Source organism: Scylla paramamosain, chromosome 1 (assembly GCF_035594125.1).
Source record: "Scylla paramamosain isolate STU-SP2022 chromosome 1, ASM3559412v1, whole genome shotgun sequence".
Taxonomy (NCBI): Eukaryota; Metazoa; Arthropoda; class Malacostraca; order Decapoda; family Portunidae; genus Scylla; species Scylla paramamosain.
In genome coordinates this window covers 12,200,637-12,217,182 of record NC_087151.1, presented here as the reverse complement: position 1 = coordinate 12,217,182, position 16,546 = coordinate 12,200,637, and the positions used below count along the sequence as shown (strand labels likewise).

General features: G+C 39.8%; 1 protein-coding gene across 7 annotated transcripts in view; it reads left to right on the top strand.

Moving 5' to 3' along the window:
* Positions 1-32: 32 nt before the first annotated feature.
* Positions 33-16,546, top strand: part of LOC135100667 (cholesterol transporter ABCA5-like) — a 74,724-nt gene continuing 58,210 nt past the window's right edge. The window contains exons 1-6 of one of the 7 annotated variants that reach the window (XM_064003825.1): positions 33-162; positions 8,717-8,934; positions 12,876-13,047; positions 13,225-13,324; positions 13,886-13,999; positions 16,242-16,374. In XM_064003825.1, coding sequence (XP_063859895.1) covers positions 8,740-8,934; positions 12,876-13,047; positions 13,225-13,324; positions 13,886-13,999; positions 16,242-16,374 — 714 coding nt within the window. In that variant the 5' untranslated portion in view covers positions 33-162; positions 8,717-8,739. Of the gene's footprint in view, positions 163-341; positions 757-860; positions 1,877-5,400; positions 8,592-8,716; positions 8,935-12,875; positions 13,048-13,224; positions 13,325-13,885; positions 14,000-16,241; positions 16,375-16,546 lie in introns of those variants that run through there. The other 6 variants (XM_064003801.1, XM_064003809.1, XM_064003832.1 and 3 more) reach the window with 6 other exon arrangements.

Below are 16,546 nucleotides of genomic sequence, written 5' to 3'. Positions count from 1 at the left end.
AAACATGTCAGGAATCCAATCTGCCTTTACAACGGGAAATGTGATGGTACAATGCGTGTCACAACTGTCACCACAATGGTACTACCACGCCTGTGATAACATCATAAGCACTTCGCCAGGTTATATATAGTCACATTGATTGTCACGGCAACAACAACAAAGGTACACGAAAAAAAAAAAAAAATCAGCTGATGGGAGGGAGGGAGGGTACACATGACCTTACAAACGCTTGAATTATTACTAATCTTACTCAACACGGCTTGAATGGCCGTGTGTGTGTGAGTTAGCCAGTGCTGTCCGCTATCATAACCACGATCTGGATAAAATTTAGACCTGTCAGTGTGTAATACAATACATCATGGTATTGTACGTGGTTTGGGGTCAAGGAGGAGCCATTTACAAACTCACTAGTTATTTTTGAGAGTTGTTTGAGGTATTACTGCATCAGTGTGACCGTGTGGACTTGTGTCACCATCATATTTCAATCTAGTATATTCCATTCGCAGACGCGCTAGTTATTTTTGATAGCTCTACAGAAAATTATTACATCATCGTGACCTTGTGGACGTTGTGCACTTATCTGGGTCAACATCAAGTGTATTATGGGAAGGATGAATGTTATCGGGTCCTCTTATCGCATTCTACGGGGAAATGAGGCCCGCCTGTTTTATTGATGGAGGCTTCCATTAACAAAGAGGTATTGTGTTATTCATACAGCTTCGTGATATTGAGGTGTAGTGTAGTGTGGTGTAACATGTGAGTATTTACCTAGTTGTATTTGCCTACGTTACGTACGTGTGTGTGTGTGTGTGTGTGTAACTGTCTCCTGTGTTGGGTTGTAAGAGGTGTTTGGTTCTGCTGTGCATTTCTGTAAATTTTTTTTTTCTATATGTAGGCCTTATGTTTTTGTGGGGGCAGGGTCACAGTGATTTGATATCAAGCAGCCTGTTTCCATCATGCTGCGCTGTTATTGTTTACAGACTTACAGATTTTCAGATGTTCCTCAGGAAGAGACATGAACAGCCTGTGACTCTAGTTCTGGTACTCACATCTTGTTAGTGTTGTGCTGTGGACAGCTGTGCCTTCTAACTGTATTAGTGTCCTTTGTTACCTCAGAATTTGTCTGTGTCTCAAATTGGTAAATCTTACTAATAGTGGCTTCCTCTCCAGGAGTAGCAAGCTTATGGACCTGGTGGGAAAATGGGGTTTTAAGGTGGAGAATGCCAGAATATGCCAAATTTAGGAAATCTTTAAAAACCCAAGGAGAAAACATCACTTTTGGGAGAAAACTTAAAAAATAGCCAACAAATAGGGAATATCGCCCCCTTTGCTAACATTACTTCACCTAAACTAGCTGGGTGCCCTTGCCCCCCTACCTTACAGACTCTAACCCAACATTACCTAACCTAAACTAGTTGGGGGGCTTTGCCCCCTCTTAATGACTCTAACCTAATATTATCTAAGCTAACCTACCTAACTTAACTTAACATTACCTAACCTAACATTACTTAACCAAACCTAACATTACTTAATCTAACCTAACATTACCTAACCAAAATTAGGCCTCCACTGGACCTCACCTTATGGACACTAACCTAATATTACACCAGCATAACCCACTAACAAGGATTACTTGGAAGTACTTACAAAATTAAGATGTACAGATCCCAGGGTTTTCCACTGTGGCACAGGAAAAAGTTGAGTAGACCCAAATCCATGCAGCTGTCTGACACCATGATGAAGGTAGAACTGACGTGGTAGCTAACCATGCCTCATCAGCATGGACTTGGAATTTGCAATGCAGCACAACACAAATCACATCACTGTAACAACCATGCATGACTCCAAAACAAAACCACCACACACGTGTTGTAGAGTGAGTATTCATCACCACATATGCATGATTTAGCTGATCCATGAAGAGACACTGTTGATAAGATTAACCCTCAAAATTTTTTTATGTTGTCATAGTTAATTATCCATTCTGGGAGTGAGTTCCACGTGTTGACCACCCGATTAGCAAATTAATATTACCTCATATTAAGTCTTGGTATTTGCTTAAAGTTTCTTCGAATTTCCCTGTGTTGTGGTATCCTACCTTACTGTTGGCAGATCTTCAGTTCAGTCATTGTTGTACTTTCCACTGAGGATCTTAAAAGTCTCTATCATATCTCCTCTTGATCATCGATATGTTAGTGATGGTAACTTTAATAACTTAAGTCTCTCCTCATACATAAGCGTTTTCATGGAAGGCAAAAGTTTAGTTGCCCATAGCAGAACTTTCTCTATTGCCTCAACATCATTAATCAAATAGGGATTCCAGACTTGATTTCTATATTCCAGGTGAAGGTGAACTAAGGCTTTGTATAACTGCTCAAATATTTCAGCATCCACACTTATGAATGTCCTTAATATAATACCAGCAATTTTGTTTGCCTTATTGATTTTCTCTGCCAAATGTTCAGAGAACATCAGCTTCTCATCTATCAGCACACCTTCTCCTCTCAATTGATTTCTCTTCATAATGTCATGACCAGTATTCTGCTTTATAGCCATCGCCTCTACCAATCCTCATGTATCTACTTTTGTTAGTGAGAAAGTTTATCAGCCATTTTCCACTCCACTGTTTCCTCTCCTGTAGATCTTCTTCAAGTTTGTCACAATCATCCACATTTTAAATTTTCTAAATACAGTAGGGTACATGACAATGAACATAATTCATTCCACCGCAGCATTCATTATAGTGGCTGAAGAACATTTGGGAAAAAATTAATTGGGTGTGGAGAACCAGAAAATAACAAAAAAATCCAGTTTAAAAAATACATAAAATGAGCACATTTCCACTGCTACATTTGAGATAACAAATATATACGGTACTCTCCCGAGTTTTGCACCAAGTCCTAGATTCTTACCATCCCGAGTTTCACACCACTTTGACAAGCATTGGTCACATTTACCTACTGTTGGCATCTCTCTCTCTCTCTCTCTCTCTCTCTCTCTCTCTCTCTCTCTCTCTCTCTCTCTCTCTCTCTCTCTCTCTCTCTCTCTCTCTCTCTCTCTCTCTCTCTCTCTCTCTCTCTCTCTCTCTCTCTCTCTGTGAAAGTAAGAACAATCCTAAGGATTGCTAAATAGAATGAGACTGATTGAGAATGAAAATGGAATTATGTATACAAGAGTGAGAAACAATGAAGCAAAAATGACATAAAATGAATGAGGGGAGAGAGAGAGAGAGAGAGAGCGGTATCGTTCCCTCGTCCTTTATCTCTGACAGGTAAGGGGGAGGGGAAGTGACAGAGAGGAAAGTTGGAGACAAGACAAAAGAAGGGAGAGGAAAGGAAAAAAGGGAGAAAAGGACAGGCAGCTGATAGGTGAGCAGCAGTTTGCACTGCTGGCGAGTTAGTCTTGCGAGTTTTAGTTTGTTATTCCAATTAACTTTTTATTCAAATTTCAGTACTCATATGAATGGTGAGTTTGTCTTGCCTGGTTTGGTTTGTCATTGCAGTTGAATTTTTTAAAAAATTTCTGTTCCTGCATGAGTGGCAAGTTTGTTATGCCAGTTTTGGTTCATTATTCTGACTAAATATTTATTAAAATTTCAGTACGCTATTGCAGTTGTACATCATAGTGACTGTGCATATCTGCATTTTTCTTTTTTTTTATGTAGGAAGGACACTGGCCAAGGGCAAAAAAAATCCAATAAAAAAAATGCCCACTGAAATGCCAGTCCCATAAAAGGGTCAAAGCAGTAGTCAAAAATTGATGAATAAGTGTCTTGAAACCTCCCTCTTGAAGGAATTCAAGTCATAGGATGGTGGAAATACAGAAGTAGGCAGGGAGTTCCAGAGTTTACCAGAGAAAGGGGTGAATGATTGAGAGTACTGGTTAACTCTTGCATTAGAGAGGTGGACAGAATAGGGGTGAGAGAATGAAGAAAGTCTTGTGCAGCGAGGCCACGGGAGAAGGGGAGGCATGCAGTTAGCAAGATCAGAAGAGCAGTTAGCATGAAAATAGCAGTAGAAGACAGCTAGAGATGTAACATTGCAGCAGTGAGAGAGAGAGGGTGAAGACAGTCGGTTAGAGGAGAGGAGTTGATGAGGTGAAAAGCTTTCGATTCCACCCTGTCTAGAAAAGAGGTATGAGTGGAAACCCTCCAGACATGTGAAGCATACTCCATACATGGATGGATAAGGCCCTTGTACAGAGTTAGCAGCCAGGGGGATGAGGAAAACTGGCAGAGATTTCTCAGAATGCCTAACTTCATAGAAGCTGTTTAAGCTAGAGATGAGATGTGAAGTTTCCAGTTCAGATTATAAGTAAAGGACAGACCGAGGATGTTCAGTGTAGAAGAGGGGGACAGTTCAGTGTCATTGAAGAAGAGGAGATAGTTGTCTGGAAGGTTATGTCGAGTTGATAGATGGAGAAATTGAGTTTTTGAGGCATTGAACAATACCAAGTTTGCTCTGCCCCAATCAGAAATTTTAGAAAGATCAGAAGTCAAGCATTCTGTGGCTTCCCTGTGTGAAATGTGTATCTCCTGAAGGGTTGGACATCTATGAAAAGACATGGAAAAGTGCAGGGTATTATCATCAGCGTAGGTGTGGATAGGACAAGAAGTTTGGTTTAGAAGATCATTAATGAATAAGAAGAAGAGAGTGGGTGACAGGACAGAACCCTGAGGAACACCACTGTTAATAGATTTAGGAGAAGAACAGTGACCGTCTACCACAGCAGCAATAGAATGGTCAGAAAGGAAACCTGAGATGAAGTTACAGAGAGAAGGATAGAATTCCTTAGGACAGAACCCTGAGGAACACCACTGTTAATAGATTTAGGAGAAGAACAGTGACCGTCTACCACAGCAGCAATAGAATGGTCAGAAAGGAAACTTGAGATGAAGTTACAGAGAGAAGGATAGAAGCCGTAGGAGGGTAGTTTAGAAATTAAAGCTTTGTGCCAGACTCTATCAAAAGCTTTTGATATGTCTAAGGCAACAGCAAAAGTTTCACCAAAATCTCTAGAAGAGGATGACCAAGACTCAGTAAGGAAAGCCAGAAGATCACCAGTAGAGCGGCCTTGTCGGAACCCATACTGGCAATCAGATAGAAGGTTGTGAAGTGATAGATGTTTAAGAATCTTCCTGTTGAGAATAGATTCAAAAATTTTAGATAGGCAGGAAATTAAAGCAATAGGACAGTAGTTTGAGGGATTAGAACGGTCACCCTTTTTAGGAACAGGCTGAATGTAGGCAAACTTCCAGCAAGAAGGAAAGGTAGATGTTGACAGACAGAGCTGAAAGAGTTTGACTAGGCAAGGTGCAAGCACAGAGGCACAGTTTCGGAGAACAATAGGAGGGACCCCATCAGGTCCATAAGCCTTCCGAGGGTTTAGGCCAGCGAAGGCATGGAAAACATCATTGTGAAGAATTTTAATAGGTAGCATGAAGTAGTCAGAGGGTGGAGGAGAGGGAGGAACAAGCCCTGAATCATCCAAGGTGAAAGAGTTTGACTAGGCAAGGTGCAAGCACAGAGGCACAGTTTTGGAGAACAATAGGAGGGACCCCATCAGGTCCATAAGCCTTCCAAGGGTTTAGGCCAGCAAGAGCATGGAAAACATCATTGTGAAGAATTTTAATAGGTAGCATGAAGTAGTCAGAGTGTGGAGGAGAGGGAGGAACAAGCCCTGAATCATCCAAGGTGAAAGAGTTTGACTAGGCAAGGTGCAAGCACAGAGGCACAGTTTTGGAGAACAATAGGAGGGACCCCATCAGGTCCATAAGCCTTCCAAGGGTTTAGGCCAGCGAGAGCATGGAAAACATCATTGTGAAGAATTTTAATAGGTAGCATGAAGTAGACAGAGGGTGGAGGAGAGGAAGGAACAAGCCCTGAATCATCCAAGGTAGAGTTTTTAGCAAAGGTTTCAGCGAAGAGTTTAGCTTTAGAAATAGATGTGATAGCAGTGGTGCCATCTGGTTGAAATAAAGGAGGGAAAGAAGAAGAAGCAAAATTATTGGAAATATTTTTGGCTAGATGCCAGAAGTCATGAGAGGAGTTAGATCTTGAAAGGTTTTGACACTTTCTATTAGTGAAGGAGTTTTTGGCTAGTTGGAGAACAGACTTGGCATGGTTCCAGGCAGAAATATAAAGTGCATGAGATTCTGGTGATGGAAGGCTATGTTAAACCAAGGTTTAGAAGGTGTAGGTCGAGAAAAAGAGTGAGGAATGTACGCCTCCATGCCAGACAGTATCACCTCTGTTATGCGCTCAGCACACAAAGATGGGTCTCTGGCACAGAAGCAGTAATCATTCCAAGGAGAATCAGCAAAATACCTCCTCAGGTTCCCCCAACTAGCAGAGGCAAAATGCCAGAGGCACCTTCACTTAGGGGGATCCTGAGGAGGGATTGGAGTGATAGGACAAGATACAGATATGAGATTGTGATCAGAGGAGCCCAACGGAGAAGAAAGGGTGACAGCATAAGCAGAAGGGTTAGAGGTCAGGAAAAGGTCAAGAATGTTGGGCATATCTCCAAGACAGTCAGGAATATGAGTAGGGTGTTGCACCAATTGCTCTAGGTTGTAGAGGATAGCAAAGTTGAAGGCTAGTTCAAGGCTTGTTCAAATGTATATGTCACTATTGTGCTTGGTAGCAAGTTGGCAGGATGTGGCACGGATGTGTATGACAAAGAGCAAAGGTCTCAAAACCTGTACTGTGTTATAGGAAATGTTAGGGGTTATAAAGGTGTGTGGGTTATTGCATTTCAGGAGTATTTTGACTTGCAGAGCTTTGTGGGACGGGATGATTTTTTTTTTTTTTCTCATGTAAGAGGTGTATGGGCCTAGGGCTACAAAAATTTAGGGAAAAAAAAGACCAACTGAGATTGCCAGTCCCCAAAAGAAAATTTGTAACATAAGTGTCTTGAAACTTCCCTCTTGAAAGAAAAAGTCATAGGAATGGGGAAACAGAGAAACAGGCTTATAAGGCAGCGGGTGTATATCATTTTGTACTGTTATTGTTTAGTTTCCTGTGATGTGTTGTAGGGAATATAAATTGATATGAAGATGTGTGCATTCTTGCATTTCCAGGGTTTTTTGTTGGGGTAGAGTGACAGCAGTTTGATACTAGGCAGCCTGCCTCTATCATGTTGTGTTGTTTTCATTGATTCATTTATAATTCATTTATATATTTTTATGGCTGTCATTGCATTACACATTATTGGTTCACAATCCCATGGGTCTTCACACTCTGACTCACAGATTATCTATGTAAGAGGTTTATACTTAAGGCAGCTCATGGACTCCAACCCCACTGTCACAGTCCTTTTGGCCCAGCTTCAAAAAAGATCCTCTAGTGATCATAATGGATATTTTAAAGTTAAGAGGAATATTTTGTTTTTCATGAATCACTGCACCATTAAATGATAATATAACTGGTCTTGCACCTTTAATCCCATTTTCACCTTGTAATGTTCCCTCTAATGTTATTTCTTTATCACTGATTATGGTGCTTATAAAGATTACCCATATCTTTCGTTAGGTAATGCCTCACTGTTTGGGAATGGGCTAGAACATAGTGAGCATATCTGGGCACAATAACAAAAATATTTATCATGATAACAAATAAATTGATAACAATAACCTTATTGGCGATAATGGATAATCGATATCTGGCAATAAGTTATCACCCAATAGCCGTTAACTGATAAACTGATAAATCCAAAATGTCTCTTCACTAATGACAAGTACTGTTTTAAGTAAAATAATTACATTTAATATTGAAAGTTTAAAACTTGAACATGCTCATGCTTCAAAAACTAAAATGATCAATTATTGCTAGTTTGGAACCAAAAGTATCGGCGATACTGATCAATCAATAACAGGAAAAATAATTAATGGATAACTGATAATCCAATATCATTATCACGACAAATTATCATGATAAATTATCACGATGAGGCCCACCTATGATAGTGAGTGTCATTTTATGTGTTTATTTCCTAGGGAGTGACAGACTTCAAATCTAGGCAATGCTGAACACCTGAGATACACACAGAGAGGTTAGCCTTTTTGGTGGATGGCATTATATATTGTGAATTAATTTTGATAGTGGCTGAGTTTAGAGTAGTAAGTGCTGTATCCTCACATCTTCCATATGGGGACAATATGATAGTAATGATTTTCTTGAGGTGAGGAAATACACTACTTAGTCAGTTCACTTGTTGATCTTAATGACAAAAAGGGCTTTTTATTTGTACCATGAAGGGATGTATCTGTCATATTATTCATAACTGTTAATTGATAGCTTTTATGTAGTATATATCTGTGGTGTATGATGTGATCCAGTGTTGTACATGCTCAGGGTGTGCCAACTTTTGAAATTTATTCTCTCCTAGACCATCATTATTTTCCATGTTTTCTTTACATTTTCTATGTTTCTGTTGACAGTTCACTGCACCTTAAAATGATGTCAGCCTGGCATGCAGATAGATGATAAATATATACGTATATAATATAAGGGATGATTTGTATAGGCCAAAAGAGATAGGCAGTTGTTTATTACAGTACCTTGCTCTTGTGGAAGACTTCTGCTAATATGGTATATGCTGTTGTTTTGTTAAAGAAAATGGTATTTTGAGTGATTTGTGAGGTATTGATAATTGTTTCATATTCAAGTAGGACTGTTAACTACATAATATAGACTGCCCCCTATTAATTTTCCAGAAAGAACAGGCATCAGAGAGTTTATGAAGGACCTGCAACTAAATGATATGCCGGACAGCTCACAGGAGACAAGAATGCCAACACCAGCCTGGGATAGGGACCCTGAGGGGGAGGCCTTCAGGGAGAGCATGAAGGAGGGCAGCTTTGTGGCACAATTTCAGGCCCTCATCCTCCGTAATTTGGCCATTAAGAAACGCGACAGACGGAAATCACTAACTGTAAGGCTGTTATATAACTTATGTTTGTGATGTACTGTTCACTTCATCTTTTATGGGAATCTTGAGGCCTGGAGAGCTCAGTTACTTTTCTGAGATCATTAACTCTGAAATCCATTTTAATTCTGTGAAAAGATTGAATTCATTGATCATTATAGCTTGTTAATTTTTTCTTAATCACTTGCACCAGTAGTTTCTTTTCTTGGGATCAGTGAATTTTGAAATCTAGTTACATTTCATTGTTATGATTTTTTATATATTACTTGCACCAATACTGGATTAATTAATTTGAATTAATTTAGCATGTTATTCCTAAGGTATTTTCCAGTAGTAATTCTGGGGAAGTCTAAATTGTCCTTTTCTACCTATGTAGTGGTGCACCCAAGAGAAAAGGTAAATAAAAGTACTGAAAAAATAATTAGCTTTACATGAAAAATCAATATGTACTTCTTTATGCTTCTTACTATATTAAACAAGCCAGGTAATAGGTGCTTTAAGTTGCAGAGCAACTTAAAGGACCTTCCCCCCAGTGGCTGGGGGGGTTTTAATTTTAGACGCGTCGCAGACCTAGTCATATGGAGCCCATCTGCACACACCATGCCAAGTGTTGCGCCACCATGATGGTTGCAACAAGTGACATGCTGCTATAAATGACTCTGTCTTTTCAATATGCAGAGCCTTATTGCTATTCTGATCACACTATCATGTTCATGAGAGTTGTTCCTACTTAATGTAATAATATATTTCAGCATTCATTGATAAATTGTTGAAAATAGTGAGCATAAGTAAAACATGTTATAAAAATTTTTTAACATCTTCACAGTTCAACTTGTCATAATACCATTTTCTTTTTTGTTTTGTCAAGTTTTTACATATTGATTCTACTGTCACTGCTGAGTCTGATGGTGTCAACCAAAACTTGCTATCCTGTATATGAAGTGAATTATGGTATATAATTTGCACCTTTTGTGCACTCAATAAATCAAAATATGCAAAATACAGCAAAACAGTGGGACTGATGAAGAAATATCATAAAATAAGAAAGATCCACCATCACAAGTTATCTACAAGGAGGTGTTTCTGAGACTGAAATCAAAATTTTTACAAGCATTGGAGACCAAAAGGTCCTCCTGGCCAAATTGTTGTACCCTCCAGGGGCCAGACAAAGTGGTGGGTTGTAAAGATGTGTGGTAACAAAATTTGAACCCCCTCGCTCTGCCCAGGGAATAAATATACCATATTTGCCAGCATATTAGACACACCTCTGCATAAGATGCACCCCTATTTTGCAAGGATGTCTTATGTAAAAATTTTTATTATGTTTCATCATAAAGTTATGGAAAAAAATTATAGTGTATGTGTGTTTGTGTGTGCATATTTAAGGGCCACTGGCCAAGGGCAACAAAAATTTTTGATAAAAAGAAAGGCCCTTTTAATGCCAGTTTCCATAGAGATGTCAGATAGAATAATAGAAAATCATAGGATAAGTGTCTTGAAACCTCCCTCTTGAAAGAGTTCCAAGTCATAGGAAGGAGGAAATACAGAAGCAGGAAGGGGGTTCTAGACTTTTCCAGAGAAATGGATGAATGATTGAGAATGCTGGTTAACTCTTGCATTAGAAAGGTGGACCAAATGAGGATGAGAGAAAGAAGAAGGTCTTGTGCAATGAGACAGCAGGAGGAGAGGAGGTTTGCAGCTAGCAAGATCAGAAGAGCAGTTAGCATGAAAATAGTGGTAGAATATAGTAAAAGCTGCACATTGCTGTGATGAGATAGAGACTGAAGACAGTCAGTTAGAGGAGAGGAGTTGATAAGATGAAAAGCTTTTGATTCCACCCTCTCTAAAAAATGGTGATATGAGTGGAAGCCCCCACCCCCACCTCCCACCTCATACATGTGAAGCAAACATCATACATGGACAGATAAAGCCCCTGTACAGAATTAGCAGCTTGGGAGGGAGGCAGGAGAAACTGGCAGAGACAACACTGAAGCTGTTTTAGCTAGAAATAAGATGTAAAGTTTCCAGTTTAGATTATAAGCAAAGGACAGACTGAGGATGTTTAGTGTAGAAGAGGGTGGACAGTTGAGTGTCATTGAAGAAGAGAGGATAGATATCTGGAAGGCTGTGTCAAGTTGATATATGGAGGAATTGAGTTTTTGAGGGATTGAACAATATTAATTTTGCTCTGCCCCCAGTCAGAAATTTTAGAGATCAGAAGTCAGATGCTTTGTGACTTCCCTGCATGAGCTGTTTACTTCCTGAAGAGTTGGATCTCTACAAAAAGACATGGAAAAGTACGGGGTGGTATCGTTATCGTAGGAGTGGTTAGGACAAAAAGTTTGGTTTAGAAGATCATTGATGAATAATAGGAAGAGAGTGGGTGCTAAAACCCCCAAAAAGAGTGCATGTCTTGTCCTCACATCTGATGTGATGCAGCACTGTAGCTGTGCAGTACTACTGTCACATCTAAAACTGTGTGTGTGTGTGTGTGTGTGTGTGTGTGTGTGTGTGTGTGTGTGTGTGTGTGTGTGTGTGTGTGTGTGTGTGTGTGTGTGTGTGTGTGTGTGTGTGTGTGTGTGTGTGTGCATTCTCTCTCTCTCTCTCTCTCTCTCTCTCTCTCTCTCTCTCTCTCTCTCTCTCTCTCTCTCTCTCTCTCTCTCTCTCTCTCTCTCTCTCTCTCTCTCTCTCTCTCTCTTCCATCCTTTCCTTTCCATTTCCTCCCTCTCCTTTTCCTGACCTCCTCCCCCTTCCCTTCCTTCACTGAATCCAATCACCCACCCACCCTCCCTCTTCCACTTTCTCTGTGTGTGTGTGTGTGTGTGTGTGTGTGTGTGTGTGTGTGTGTGTGTGTGTGAAAGAGAGAGAGAGAGAGAGAGAGAGAGAGAGAGAGAGAGAGAGAGAGAGAGAGAGAGAGAGAGAGAGAGAATTATCCTGAAGATTGCTAAGCTGAATGAGACTGATTGAGAATGAAATTGGATGGAAAGAGCATAAATATGAAGAAAATGGATGGAAGAAAAATTAAAAGGAGTAGGTGACAGGAAAAGACAATACTTATTTCTTAATATTTCCTTCCCTCTAATTCTTCACTCATTCCTCACCCTTACTGCTTATATTTATTCTTTCTACTTTCTTCCTGTCCTCCCATCCTCTTCCTTCATTCTTCCTCCACTTCCTTACCCCATGTATTCTCTTTCTCCAGTTATGTCCATTCCTCCCCTTTTACTTTCTCTCCCTTCCTCTTTTACCTTGTCTCAAGCTTCCCTCCTTGTCACCTCTCCTCCTTTATCTGTTAAAGATAAGGGACAAGAGAGAGAGAGAGAGAGAGAGAGAGAGAGAGAGAGAGAGAGAGAGAGAGAGAGAGAGAGAGAGAGAGAGAGAGAGAGAGAGAGAGAGAGAGTGGATGAATGGACGGAGGGAGGGAGGGAGGGAAGGTGGGAAGGAAGAGGAGGACAGGGAATGGGGAGGGAATGAGGGAATTGAGATGAGGGCAGGGAAGGGGGAGGGAAGGGAGATGAGGGCAGGGAATGGGGAGGGAAAGAGGGAAGGAAGAGGAAGGCAGGGAATGGTAGGAAAGGAGGGAAGGGAGAGGAGGGCAGGGAAGGGGGAGAAAGGAAGGGAAGGGAAGGAAAGAGAGAGAGAGAGAGAGAGAGAGAGAGAGAGAGAGAGAGAGAGAGAGAGAGAGAGAGAGAGAGAGAGAGAGAGAGAATTTATTATTAGTAACAGTATTTGTGCATAGTGTACTACTGCTTCAACTCCATACCTGTAGGCATAGGCTTACAGGCCTAGATATCTGTTCTACAGCTGCAGGGTAATTATTATTTATTTATTTTTTCCCCAAGAAAAAAATGTGTCTAATGCACCTGCAAATATGGTAGATATAGTTCCTACCATTAAGTATTCTCCTATTTTGGCTGTAAGATGACATGGAGCATTGCACTTCCCAGGAGCTGTTGATGCCTCTTTACTGGATAATGATTCTGGCAATCGTTCGGCTCACCAGCAATGGCAATGTGTTGGAGCCTGTGGAGGTTCCACATGGGCAGGGCTCCCTCATGGACAGTGCCAGGTTCTTGAATTGTGGAACACTTCATGTGGCTCCTCAGACTTACAAGGTAGGTTTTTTTCTCTCTCTCTACTGTCTTCCTGTTTTTTGACCTTTGTATTTCTACTTTTACTTTTTTACACATCATAATTAACAATAATTTTGATACACAATACATGAAAATATGCACTGCCTTAACATAATGAGATTTTGAAAGTTTTTGTTACATAGTGATCATTTGTCTCAGGTAGAACAGGTCATGGATGAGGTGCTGAGTATTGGAGAAGAACTGAGTACTGATATTTCTGTTGAATACTACAAGAATGAAACTGAGTTACTAAACCATTTCTAGTAAGTATGGTGAGTCAGATTGTTCGGAGTGGGGAAAAGAAATAGAAGAAAGAGGATGCTAATTTATGTTGTAGATTCCATGTTAAATAAATAGCAGCTTCAGTCTTGATAATATTGAGGAGTTGACTGGGTTACTAATGTGAAAAATAGATATAATATTGTATATGGATATGGTACTAATGAAAAGTCTGGAAGAGCAGGGTTTATTTAGATTCACTAATATGAGAATATGTAAAGTAAGAGATACTGGTGTTTTCTTATTGTTAGATGAAACATAAAGTACTAATAATGATCCTAATGATAAAAGTGACTGCTGAAATAAGGAATAGAGCCACTGATGTATAATTAACTATTTCCTGTTGCTCAAGGTTGTAAATTACATGTTCTGCAAAACCTTTGAAATGTTTCACTAGATTTTGTTACATTACATCTTGGGACATTATTGTAGTTCATATTAAGTTAAGCCATTGTATATCATGCTGGTAGTTGGTTGTAGTTTTTAATATCAATGAGAAGGTCAATAAATATAGTTGGTAATTACAGTTTGCCTAATGTTTTCAGTGCCAACAAAACCTTAGTAAAAGTTGCAGTCATATTTGAAGACAATCCTCTGAGTAACAAGAGCTACACACTGAGATTCAATCCAATGTTTTCATTCCTACCATCAGCTGGACTGTAAGTGTTGAGTTGTTTAACTTTTTTAGATCCTATGGAATTTGCTGTTTCTTGCTTTTTTGTGTTATAATATATCATCTGTAATTATGAAATTATGCCACATAGACAGATGGAGTAACTGAGTTACTTACTTGTATACACAATTTTTTTTTTTTTTATGTAGGAGGGACACTGGGTAAGGACAACAAAAATCCAATGAAAAAAAAAAAAAAAGGCCCACTGAGATGCCAGTCCCCAAGTAGGATCCAAAGTGGTAGTCAAAAATTAAAGGATGAGTGTTTTGAAACCTCTCTGGAAGGAATTCAAGTCATAGGGAGGTGGAAATACAAAACCAGGCAGGGAGTTCCAGAGTTTACCAGAGAAAAGGATGAGTAACTGAGAATACTGGTTAACTCATGGATTAGAGAGGTGGACATAATAGGGGTGAGAGAAAGAAGGAAGTCTTGTGCAGCAAGGCCATGGGAGGAGGGGAGGCATGTGGTTAGAAAGATCAGAAGAGCAGTTAGCATGAAAATAGTGGTAGAAGATAGCTAGAGATGCAACATTGCAGTGATGAGAAAGAGCCTGAAGACAGACAATCAAAGGAGAGGAGTTGATGAGACAAAAAGCTTTTTATTCCACCCTGTCTAAAAGAGCAGTATAAGTGTAACCCTGAGACATGTGAAGCATACTCCATACATGGATGGATAAGGGCCCTGTACAGAGTTAGCAGCTGGAAGGGTGAGAAAAATTGGTGGAGACATCTTAGAATGCCTAACTTCATAGAAGCTGTTTTAGCTATAGATGAGATGTGAAGTTTGTAATTTACATTATAAGTATAGGACAGACCGAGGATATTCAGTGTAGAAGAAGCAGGCAGTTGAGTGTCAATGAAAAAGAGGGGATAGTTGGCTTGAACATTGTGTCAAGTTTATAGATGAAGGAATTGAGTTTTTGAGGCATTGAATAGTACTAAGTTTGCTGTGCCCAAATCAGAAATTTTAGAGAGATCAGAAGTCAGATGTTCTGTGGCTTCCCTATGTGAAATGTTTACTTCCTGAAGGGTTGGATGTCTATGAAAAGATGTGGAAAAGTGCAGGGTGGTATCATCAGTGAAGGAGTGGATAGGACAAGAAGTTTGGTTTAGAAGATCATTGATGAATAATAGGAAGAGAGTGGGTGACAGGACAGAGCCCTGAGGTACACCACTGTTAATAGATTTAGAAGAACAGTGACCATCTACCACAGCAACAGTAGAACAGTCAGAAAGGAAACTTGAGATGAAGTTACAGAGAGAAGGATAGAAGCCGTAGGAGGGTAGTTTGAAAATCAAAGCTTTATGCCAGACTCTATCAAAAGCTTTTGATATGTCCAAGGCAACAGCAAAAGTTTCACCAAAATCTCTAAAAAAGGATGACCAAGACTCAGTAAGGAAAACCAGAAAATTACCAGTAGAGCAGCCTTGATGGAAACCATACTGGCAATCATATAGAAGTTTGTGAAGTGATAGATGTTTAAGAATCTTCCTGTTGAGGATAGATTAAAAAACTTTAGATAGGCAGAAAATAGGATGGTAGTTTCAGGGATTAGAATGGTCACCCTTTTTAGGAAAAGACTGAATGTAGGCAAACTTCTAGCAAAAAGGAAAGGTAGATGTTGACAGATAGTTGAAAGAGTTTGACTAGGCAAGGTGTAAGCACAGAGGGGCAGTTTTTTAGAACAATAGGAGGGACCCCATCAGGTCCATAAGCCTTCCAAGGGTTTAGGCCAGCGAGGGTATGGAAAACATCATTGCAAAGAATTTTAATAGGTAGCATGAAGTAGTCAGAGAGTGGAAGAGAGGGAGGAACAAGCCCTGAATCATCCAAGATATTGAGTTTTTTTGGGAAGAGTTCAGTTTTAGAGGTGGATGTAATAGAACTGGTGCCATCTAGTTGAAATGAAGGAAAGAAGAAGCAAAGTTACTGGAGATGTTTTTGGCTAGGTGCTAGAAGTCATGAGGGGAGTTAGATCTTGAAAAATTGTGACACTTTCTATTAATGAAATAGTTTTTGGCTAGTTGGAGAACTGACTTGGCATGGTTCTGGGCAGAAATATAAAGCACATGAGATTCTGGTGATGGAAGGCTCAAGTACCTTTTGTGGGGCACCTCTCTATCATGTATAGCACAAGAATGCATATCTGTTGCATTCATCAGAAAAAAAAAAAAAGCAAATAAAGATGCTGAGTTTGTTTTTCATGAGAGTGAGGAACCACATTGCAGGTGGAGCAGAGGAGAAGAATGCCGCAATGTGGATGATCCTTCTGAGCTGCAGGTGACAGGCTGCTCTCCCAATAACTACTTCTACTCTGGGTTCTCAGCACTGCAGACCATCATTGATATGGCTCTGACTAATGTGAGTCTTAATGCTCAATTGGAAATTGTTGCATGTATGAGGAGTTTGGAAACTTAATTGGAATAAACAACTAAGGAAGTGAGTGTGTATGTGTGTGTGTGAATATATTTATAGAATAAGAGTAGATAGAGTAGAGTGTGTGTGTGTGTGTGTGTGTGTGTGTGTGTGTGTG